The sequence below is a fragment of the Catharus ustulatus genome, chromosome 3, assembly GCF_009819885.2.
Source record: "Catharus ustulatus isolate bCatUst1 chromosome 3, bCatUst1.pri.v2, whole genome shotgun sequence".
Lineage (NCBI taxonomy): Eukaryota > Metazoa > Chordata > Aves > Passeriformes > Turdidae > Catharus > Catharus ustulatus.
Window position 1 is genome coordinate 71,813,715 of NC_046223.1, and position 11,537 is coordinate 71,825,251.

The following is an 11,537-nucleotide window of genomic DNA, read 5'->3' on the forward strand; positions in this document are numbered from 1 at the left end:
AAATCTTTAAATACGTCACTGCAAAAGTTAACTAAGAAGAAAAGTCATCTTTCTGAATAGTGTGTGATAAAGAAATATAGCCTAATAAAGAATGTTGACTTTCTTTTTAAAAAGCAATTCTGTGAGCTCTGGAATTCAGGAGCCAGGTTCCACATGATTTGTATTTTAAGATCAGCTGAGTTTGGTAATATCTTCAACCAAGTTTCTAGAGTTTGGCTATTTCCTAGATCTGTCCCTTAGGGACAAAGAAAAGGTTGGTTACAGCACAACTTTCACCCCCGTACTGACCACTTCTTTTCAAAACATACACAGAAACTTATTTAACTTTGAGCATGACAAATTCCTAAATCCTCTTTAGTTTTCCAAATAAATAAAATCAGGGATAGACAGAAAGATATACAGCATGACACTAGAAAAACAAAAGATTTTATAAAATCAATCAAAACACTTACCTACTATACCAAAAGCAGAGACAGCTCGAGACAACCCAGAAGAGCCCTTCTGCCCCATCTTTGTTCTGTTTCCCAGGTCTAAGCGACCGAGAAGTTCTCTCACCTCTTGTTGTGTATAAACATGCTTTAAAAACAAAAAGTCACAGAAGTTACTGTTTTGGTAGTGAAATGTCATTTCATGTCAGAGAATAGCAGAATTTGCTTAATCTGTGAAATGTACAATAAACCAAAGGCCTGCTCTACATTCTTTGCTTCCCATTTCAGTGCTACCAACAAGTAACCAGTATTATTTGAAAAAATTGGAGAAAAGCCCAGCAACTAAATACAGAGGCACGTACCTTGTCATCAATTATAACCAAATCCTTTGGTTCAGTGCGATCTATTTTCAAAACACGGTATTTGGTTTCTGCAGGATTACTTCCAACTAGGAAATACCGCTACATGAAAGAAAACCAACAAGTCAGAACATTATACAAGATAAAGCAATGAAAACCCAGTGTAATGTAAGACATCAGCAATGCCCTTTACATATTGTCTAGACTAGATCCATTCCTACTAACATCAAACATGCAATATTCCATATGGACTGTTAATACACTGGTTTAGACATCAGTATTTTAGGTAGGTATATTTGTATACAATCAACCTCTACAACTTTAAAGACCTCTTTCCTTTATACATGGAGGAAAAAAAATTAAAATCAAAGGTTAAAACCTATTTAGAGAACATAAACTGTAACTTACATCAGGCACTGTCCAACCACACTCTGCCCCAGCCATTACTGTCTTTTCACTTGCTTTGTAAAATTTAGCAGAACTTATACATGAGTTTTTAACTTTTCATGATCTAAAACTGCTGCTGTATTGTACTCCTTTGCTATTTCTTTTCCTGATCCCTACTATACACAGCAAAATTGTAAGTACTTCAGTACTGCAAGTTTTCTTCTATTTTTATATATACTTGCTATGATAGTCTTCTCAACAATGTTCTTCCAAAAACCCAAAAATTTTCTGGTTAACAATATGACTGTTCAAAAAACCATTAGCTTTATTTAACATTTAAAACATGAAAGAATGACCACAGATAAACATATCATATGTCCATTTTTTCATGTAAGGAGATCAAACTATAACTTAATTTCTACATTTAGAGGATTTAACAATAAGCACAGGTTGCAGGACTGACTTTCTAAAAGTAGCTCTCATTTTTTCTAATTCATTTAATCAGTGTGGTGTTAGCACAGCAAGGTGGAACTCATTAATAATGCCTGGTAGGAAAGCATGGCAAATTCATGTGGATCTATGCGTCAGCTCTTAACTCTAAAAGTCACATGGATTTAGGGGGTGGGAAAGGAAATCAATAATGATATTCATACAAACCTCACAACTTCATAATTTATACCAATTAGATGCTAAGAAACATCTTTACTCTCAAAATACTTAAGGTGAAAGAAGAACATAAAGCCCTCTTCAGCCTCCTTAAATCCACAAAAGAATATAGATAATCAGTAAGGTCTAAATAGGAAAATAAAGTACTTAACTTTAAAAGCCATAAAAGGAAACACCACCAACTTCTGGCTCCATCTTCTACACTGATATTACTGTGCTGAGTGGTAATTTTTGCCGTTTACTTTCAAATGACAGTAAGCAGGCCCTTCATATGCCAGCACAACACTCCTTCACTGAAGCCTTTGAGGTAGAACTTTGGGAAAACATTTCCTACAGGGTATTTTTCCACAGTGATGTGCTGCGGTGCACAGCCCAGGCTCCCCAGTCTGGCCTCCTCTGAGCAGCCTCTGCAGGGGATCCCTTAGTGCCAACCTCTTGCTTGCCAGGAGGGAAATAAGGACAGTGCATGGCACCAAGTGGTACAGCTCTTCCACTGGTATTGCCCACCATCAGCAAGAGACACCAAACCACCAAGAAAGGCAGACACTTGCTTTGACCATGCCATTACACCATCTTTTCTTATGCAACAAAGGTGGATGGGCAGAGGGAAATACATATTCATTTGTAATACTCAGATAATAAGTTAGTTAAGTAGAAAACTGTTAGTTAAAGGTAAACAATTCTAAGTGTTCCATAATACTGCAGTACAGCTCAGTGATGCCCCACTATGTCCAGAACACTACAGTAATTTCACGACAATAAGGTGCACCAGACTATAAGGCGCACCCTCCAAGAGTCGGCAACTTTCGCAACTTTGTTGATCATATAAGGCGCACCGGACTATAAGGCGCACTATTTTTTTGCAGCAAGGAGCCGCACGGAGCACAACAAAGTAACGAATTACTGGCAGATGCTCAATTTGCAAACATTTTTCAAAGATTGGTGTAGCCTTTAAACGTAGCCCCTGGTGCCCTCCCCGTGCAGCAGGCGCCGGCACTCCCGCCCGCCCTGGCACCGTCTGGCACGGCTCACAGCTCCGGGCTCCCACCGCGCAGCCGTGTTGCCTCCCGGCTTCTCCCTGGTCGCCGGCGGCGCCGCTTTTCAGCATTTTCCTGCGGCACTTTTTTCACCGCTTTCCCGTGGCGCTTTTTCGCCGCTTCTCGGTGCTTTCCCGCGGCGCTTTTCGGCGCTTTACTGTGGCCGTGCCGCTTCCCCCCGCTTCTCCTGGCCAGCAGCCACGCCGGTTCCCGGTTTCCCCTGCCTGGCGGCCACGGCTCCCGTGGTTCCCAACTCCCCCCGCACGGCCACAGCTCCCGCGGGTCCCGGCTCAGCTCACAGATTGCACTTCTGGGTTCGTAAATTTCCGAACTTTGTACATCAGATAAGGCGCACCGGACTATAAGGCGCACTTCCAGGTTCCAGGGAAAATTTTAGTAAAAAGGGTGCACCTTATAGTCATGAAATTACTGTAAATGAGTGCAATTTCTTCCCAAAGTGACGCCTATCATTACCAGCAAATAATACCTATTAAAAACTCCAAGATGCTTATCCAAATAGCAGTCTGGATGATAGAACACAATTTAAAATTGGAATAACATGGGGGGGGGAGGTGGGGAGGGGGGTGGCGGGGCAGGGAGAGAGGGAGAGAGAGAGAGGCAGATATAGAGTTGCAAATGCTATTACTTAAGGAAGTTCATCTACATACTTCTCTGTTTCCATTTGAATTAACCAACAAAACATAAAGAAGTGCTATGAGGAATGCATCACTCACATCACCTTGGCAGCTGCAATAGAGGGCTGTGCACAGCTAGAAGGCCAGCATTAGGTGCTGCTGCTGCTGCTGCTTAGAACAGCAGCAGAGTTAGATTAGGTGAGGAGTAATTCTACCTGCAGACCAAGGAAGCAACCACCATAATGAATGGTACTTAACAGGCTCTCTGAAGTAATTTAAAGACTAATTTACGGGGTTTAAGCTGAGAGCCAGACTGTGTAATGGATTAAGGAAGATCAATTGAGAGCAGCATCAAACCTGAGCATCAATGGATTTAAAGTAAGGCAGGCAATAAAAAATCTCTATTTAGCAAATGGGCATTTTACCCACTGCATGTTAGAGAATATTCTCGTGGAAATAATAAAGGAAATATCTGCAAAAATTTTTGAATCTGTGTTAGTGTTCAAAACTAGGAATCCAAAATAGACCTTTGCTTGGGAAGTTTTTAGGAGTGGCTAACAAGTTCAGAGTTACTTGAAAATCAGTCTGATATGCCTGCTCATATTCAACCTTCAAGATCTGAAAGGAAAACAAAGATTGTATGAAAATCAATGATGAAGAAAAAAAAACACACAAAAAAAAGACACTTCACATTAGCTATTTCTGCTACCTAATTTATGCATCTAATGAATAAATAAGTCTCTCTTACTGGATGACAAGGAGCACAAATAAAACCATATTAGTGATGTGCTACAATTATATTTCCCATCACATGAATACTAGGAAATTACAAAGAAAAATACCAAATCAACATAACACCGAGCATGTAATAGCAAATAAATGTCTATGGTTGTAATATAATTGTAAAATTAATCAAAGCTAAAATGTGCTGTAGTGTTTACAACTTTTTTGATTAACAAAAATTGTTACAATTAAAAAAAAGATAAAAAGCTACAGAAACCTTTCTGGGATATTTATATTTATTACTTCATTCTGTTTATTAGTAAGTTGAACTGAATAATTCGAAGCATTTCCCAAGTGCCTCAAACAGTTCCACTCCACAGCTCAGCCAGTGCATAAAGATAAACAGGCAACCTTGACCAACAAAGTACTTTTTCTAGAGAACAGTACTTCAGGAGAAACTGCCGGCTCCTTCATCCTGTTATGGTCAGAGCCCTCCAACCATACCTGAGGTGACCCATGCTGCTTCCAGGTTTACTCTGCCCCTGGCTTTTGCAGAAATTTGTTAACAAGCACATTTTACCAACCATGGCAACACACCAGGCAGCTACAAGAGCTGGACTGAAGCTTAATTTATTGCACAATTATCACTAAGCAACCACAAGATAGGAACAGTCATTAGTCATTTCCACCTGGGACTGAGTTTTAACCAAAGCAATCTAATTGAAAGGCTTTACACCATCTTTTATCAATCTTTTGATTCAGCCAAAGCAAACAAAACAGCTTCTTCTAAAAGGAGTCTAAACAAAATAAAAAGACTTCTTACTGTGATTTGTTGTTTTTTAATGGCAGGATACTAGTTCTGAAATCAAACATTCTGCTCACTTCTTTTTTTCCTTTAAGATTGCTTCTTAGAACTTTGAGTCTATAACTATGATTTGCTCCTTTGTATAGACTAATTATGATTAAGGAATGCTAGCACAGCAAAAAACTTTTTCAATCTTCAGTTAAAAAGCTACAAACAGCTTAATCAGCAGGAAAAAGAAGTAAAACACAAAAATACACTACAAGTTGAAATATAGGCAGTGCACTAATACAGCAAATTTTAAAATCTGCAAGTAGCATTAAGAAAACACTTATGATCTTAGACAAAAAGCTTGCAAATGATACCTGTTGAGACCATGGATGTATCTAAAAACACAAAGCTCAGAAGAAGTGGGTTCTACTTGGCGATCTGCCAGATCCATACCCAGCTGCTCTCTCACTCCCCCTCCTCAACAGGACAGGCATGGAAAATAAGATGGAAAAGGTGATGGGTCAGAACAGAAAGATTGCCTAACACTGACCATTACAGGCAAAACAGATTTGACCTGGGGAGAATGTATGTAATTTACTGACAATTAAAATAGAATCATAGTGTAACTACACCTCAATGTAAATCTCCACTCTGCTCCTTTTTTCTATAGGACCTAGAGTAATTCTGGAAGTGTCTGTCTTTCATCTCTCATAGAAACTGGCAGAATGACATGAAGAACGGAAGACATGATAAGGTGCAAAGAGAGGTACCTGGAAAAGAAAAGCTGTCTGCCTCCCATAATCTGTTGAAGTTCTTCAAAAGAAGCTCATTCAACACGAGAAATTTTAAGAACACATATTGCCAAGCACCACTCCCTGGGCAAGTAGGAATGAGTACCCATTCTGCATCCTACAAGCCACAGAATTTAGTGAATCCATTTTGTCCCAAGGCAACCAAAGCTTTTTGGTCCCAAACAGGACTTCTCTCTTGCTAATCCATTGAAGGATTCCTCCAGATTCGCCCTTCTAATTCTCAGCTAAATTTATTCATTATCTTCTATACATTTTTCTTTAGCCAAATACTTATTTGCTCTTTTGCATCTATTCTGCTAGAATGCTTTCAGAAAAATAAGTAACTGGATGCCTTTTCAGCACTCACTTCAATAGACTAAAGAAGTCTTGCTGTTCCTTTGCTCCCCCTAAGATATCACTATCATGTATGTTACCTCACCAGACCTTCAATGGACCTATTCCTGGTTGAATTCCTGTTTCTGAGATTAATATGGACTGTAAATCTACACAATATACCATATAAGGTTTTATTCTAGAGATACATTAGTATTTTTCATTAATGACCATACCACAAATAACCACATCTCTTTTTCAGAGCTGTAATTCATCAGCAGCTCAATCCTCCCACTCCTTCAGATAAACACTCTGATCCTCCCCCTTCTCCTCTGCTGCTTCTGAATTGATAAACTCTCAATAAACTTTCATTGGTATGTAATCAATTGCAAGGTGCATGAACTTTTATACTATATCATTATACTTCAAATGATTTCTTTTATCTACTTCTGAGGATCATCACCATTTCTTGCTTTATTGTGCTCTGATTATCCTGCTTATTTACAATACCTTAAAAAACGAATCAGAGCTGGTCCACATTTTGAGCTAATAACATTAATGAAACTGCTTAAGTACATCAGTCCTAAAAATAATCATCCCTAATAGATGATTCCTCATTCACTCCACACTAATTTATCTATTAATTTCTCAACTAAGTTTCTTCCTTCCATAACAAAGCCAGAGATTTTCCTTGTCACACTGCATCTCAATAGAGGAATTGATTTAAATACATAAATCCCTCTAATTTTAGATGAAAATGTGCAATACAACCAGGTTAATCTGACAGCATCTTTCTAAGTCTAGACTGTTTTTATGTCATTTGCCAGAATTTGCAATTACTTTCATATATGCAAGACTTCAAAATGGATTAAATAGTCCATTTGTCATGTTCCAGTCACAGCACCACCCTTGACTTGAGCAACTTGAAAATACTCACAGTCATTTCACTGTTTAGTATATTTAATTTTATTTTCACCTCAACACTGATTGATACCTTTTTCATAACCTTATTCTTGTTACTCACTCTTCGCCTCTTGTTCAGTACATTCATGTTGAAAGTAAATTTGGTAGCTACTGGTTGCCCAGTAGGCTGTTCACTACTTTCAACATTTTGAAAATGTGTCAGATACTCATCTATATAAATCAGTGTACTTCATAAGCCAGTAAAAATTCTATGGTTTTTTCGGTGAAATCATATTCTACACTGAGGTTTCTACAAAATGACCAAGATTAACTTCAACATTAAATATGCAAGCTGGAGTTTTTAATATAAAAATCTTTACACTGCTATTACTAGAATAAACCACATTTAATATAAAACAAATGTCCATAGTTTTCTCTGGTGAATAAAGGGCAGAAATATATACAGGCAATTATGCCAGTCACATTACTTAATAAGCTTGTGCAAGTCATTTGGATACTGTGGAGATGGAGACTGTAAAAGAACCTGATTAGAATAAAATACTATTAATTAAGCCTCAAAATATCTTGAAAGATAGGCAAGTGATATGACTTTATAGTGACAACACAAATGGCCTTGTTCAATGTCACGTTGTCTCAGGGGAATGATAATTTCCAGTGAATTAACCTACAGCTTTCAGGTGGGCTTCATCTGGGGGAAACACAAAAGTTCCATCTTCTCCTGAAGAAGAGAGGAAAATATCTTTTGTCTTTTATTAGTCATCGTGCTCAAGTATCTTTAGTGCCCTCTGGTGTGCATTTCAGTGATCAATATATGCATAAAGGAAAGATAATTGGCATTGATCTGAATAAAACCTTCAGTTCATCTTTCTGATTACTTCTAAGCAAGCTTTCAACTTCCCTAGGACAATCAGGACATACAGTTCACAACTCCATGGCATTTATTGACCCAAAGTATCAGTTGAAAAGGTAGGTTTCAGCAACTATCCTAAATATAAACATTAATAGAAAATATAGAATTTGGCTCTCTGTTAATTCAATTGACACCATGAATTCGGCTCTCCTCACCTCTTGCAGTCTCTCATTTGACTCCAATAACACTACCAGAGCCTATCCTTTTTTACTTCAATACTACTATTGTATTTTTATCTAAAAAGAAACCCCAACAAAGAAACCCTCTGCAAAAAATTTCCACTTTTTCCACTTCCTCATCCATTTCATCTCTTCCTGCTTTAACACAGGGATTTTACAGGAATAAACTGTATGACCAATGTAAACTTCACTGTTTCTCCCACTGTTGACAATTTAAATAATCCCTTCTTCACCATAAATCTTAGGATATGGTCTCATGTTAGTGTGTATCTGACACAACTCCAAATCCCACATGCTGGATCTAGCAAGTCTATGGCATTAGGGTAATCAGAAGAGCAACCTGAAACAGAAGAAAACTACTAATTTCTTTTTTTAATTATGCTTATGCTGTCCCAGTGACTGTCACAGCTGGCAACTGTATGATTATTAGACCTTATGCAAAGGAGATGGCATGGAATACCCTGGGGAGAAGAAGTTTGTCAGCAGCACAACATGACACTGACTGAGCTGTAACAGTGACTGATCAAACCAGAAGTTCAATTTTGGGCTCTCCAGTAGAAGATAGACATTGATATACCAGAGCGATTCCAGCAGAGTTCTCCAGATGATCCACAGGACAGAGCACGTGATGTGTTGGGAAAGGCTGAGACAACTGGGTTTAGGTTTGTTCAGCCTTCAGAAAGCTTTGGCAGTGTCTTGCTGCTGTCTAAACTCATGTAACAGGAAATTGTAAAAAGGGAGAGAAACTTTTTCAAGTGGTCTGCAGAGGTTGTAAAATGGATATATTTGAAAGTATTCAAAACTAAGCTGCACGCAACCCTGAGCAATATGCTCACTGAAGTTGCTTTGAGCAGGGGGCTCGATTTGGTGCTCTCCAGAAGTCCCTTCTAACATCCCTTAGTCTATGCATTTGTTAAGTGCAGCAAGTATTTTCAAATAATCATACCCAAAACGATTCCTACTAAATTTTTTCCTTTGAAAAAATTACAAGAATTTGGATATCAAACCACAAAGTGCTTCAATTTGTACTTTTTAAAAGTAAGAACAAGACCTTACTCAGGGAAAAAATTCCATTTTCATCACTCACAAGAAGTGACTGAAGTAACAGCTTTGAGATGCCCTTGCTCAGCTGAGATATTTCAAACAGCACACGCTCAGCCACAAACCATCGCCTTTCACAGCTAATGAAAACCATCTTGCCTCCTGGAGCAATCAGAACTGCTGGATCTGCCCCTCACTGAATTCTGAACAAAGCACAGCATGGACAAATCCATCCATTCAGGCAGAGACTGCCAGCTGCCACTGGCCTGATGTAAAAGACTGTTTCCTGAAATAACAGGATCAGCTGGAGAGACCCAGAGAATGGCAGATAGCTGACAGAACTCCAAAGCACAATATTTGCCCTGCACACAGCATGCTGTCTCTCAGCAACCAAGCCTCACAGCTCAGAGAGAAGCAGACCAGGTATCCACACATGCCAGACACAAGAAGCCAAATCTCAGCTGAGATGGAGCATGAGTTGTGAGTCAAGAACAGCTAAATGAATAACACAGGACCTGAATCAGAAATCACATTTTCCTGGTGCCCTATTCATGTATAACAGTAATTCAGCATAAAACATAACAAAATATAGCCTTTACCAGCAACAATGCAAAAGATAAATAAGGTAGCCTTCAAATTTCATTTAGGCATAGGTAAAAAAGTAACACTCTGGAAAGACTTTCTGGAGTGTAACCTTCATTTTTAAAATGTACTTGTACCAACAACTCTGCATGCTTTAATCCTTCTCTGTTTCATAGGCTGTTCAGTGGGGAATTACCACAAAAGCACAAACCTAGTTCTGACAGAAGCAAAGCTGGAAGTCAGATTCCTATTTATACTGAGATCATTCTTGAATCTGTGACATTTTGGGAGGTCTCCAAGGTGCTTCAGTGTATAAATTATCTTTCTTGTTATCAGTACAGGTAACATCTGAATCTGAAACTATACCTAACTTACATTTAAAGCCATGTCACCTAACCCTATCCAAAACTACCTCAAGTAAAGAAAACCAACATACTATGAAACAAGGGAGAAACCAACACACTATGAGACACAAATTTGATTGGAACTAGGGAATGGTAAACACAGTGGTATTTACACCAAGAATTGGCTTCTGACTCACACTGTGCTCATCACATGGCCAAAGCAGCAATTACACTCCAGCCTCCAATCCACTTTGCCCATGACAAAAAAGTACAGTGAATAACACATGCCTACAGTTTCTGCAACAGGACATAAGGAATGCTGAAAACCTTCAAGAGGTCAGACTGAAAACTTTGGAAGCTGTTTCACCAGCCATTCGGACAAGCAGGAGTGAAGTGTGTCATTAACAACAAACAGGTCGGTGCAGCTGGTAACCACTTCAGCCATTCTTAATCCAAATATTAATTCCGGACACCTTCAGCTGCCCACTTTTAACTCCCCCTGGCACGGGGAGCACTGCTCTCCTGGCTCTGTGACAGCAGCCACAGGACAGAAGAGGCCCAGCCTCCATGCCCAGCCTGGCAGCACCCACACCGCAGGGGCCTGCGCTGACCTGCCTGTCACAGGCCATTCCGTCCCTCAAGTCACAAGCAGGGGCAGAGACAATGAAAACAAGAAGTTTAAAACCTTTTTCTCAGTACTTGGGCTGTTTTGAATGTGTGGCCAAAAAGAAGCAGATCCCAACAAACGAAAAGAAAGGTAAGGCAGGGCCGGGCCGAGCCAACACGCCGGGGGGCCGGGACATCCCCGCTGCCCGGGACCTACGGCGGCGGGGGGGGGATGCTACTTACAGCCCTGGTCTCGTACAGCACCAGCTTCTGCACGGAGCTGATCAGGGGGGCGGCGGCCGCCACCGGCATGGCGGCCCCGAGGCGCGGCGGGGGCTGCCCGGCAACACCCCGGGAACACCCCGGGAACACCCCGGGAACAGCCAGAGCAGGGGGGGAACACGCCGGGGCTGAGCGGGGAATCACCGCCGGCACCCAGGGAACCCGGAAGTGCCGGCGGCCAATGCGCAGGCGCGCCCTTGGAGGGCCGCGAGAGCGCGCCTGCGTCGCGGAGCCGCGTCACTCGCGGCCTCCCGGCAACGGCGGCTCCGGGCGCGGCGGCGGCGGCAGCAGCGAGGCACAGGGGCGGGCGAGGCGGCGGCGCCACCGCATCCGCACCCGCTGCTCCCGCAGGGAACCGCTCCCCACCGGGAACCGCTCCCGCCAGGTGAGCATGGTCAGCACCAAGAACAGCTCCGCAAACACACCCCTGTGTGGGCGGGGCCTCTTCCTCGCCCGCCCTCAGGGGCGGAGCCAACGGCAGGGGCGGGGCGCGTCCGTTGCCCGGGCAGCGGAGGCG

The 11,537-nt window shown here is 41.2% G+C and overlaps 1 protein-coding gene across 2 annotated transcripts in view; it reads right to left on the bottom strand.

Moving 5' to 3' along the window:
• Window positions 1-11,176, bottom strand: part of FIG4 (FIG4 phosphoinositide 5-phosphatase) — a 56,474-nt gene extending 45,298 nt beyond the window's left edge. Inside the window, exons 1-3 of one of the 2 annotated variants that reach the window (XM_033054369.2) lie at window positions 10,982-11,176; window positions 791-889; window positions 453-576 (exon numbers count right to left, since the gene is read on the bottom strand). In XM_033054369.2, coding sequence (XP_032910260.1) covers window positions 453-576; window positions 791-889; window positions 10,982-11,050 — 292 coding nt within the window. In that variant the 5' untranslated portion in view covers window positions 11,051-11,176. Of the gene's footprint in view, window positions 1-452; window positions 577-790; window positions 890-10,981 lie in introns of those variants that run through there. The other variant, XM_033054368.1, reaches the window with a different exon arrangement.
• Window positions 11,177-11,537: the final 361 nt, after the last annotated feature.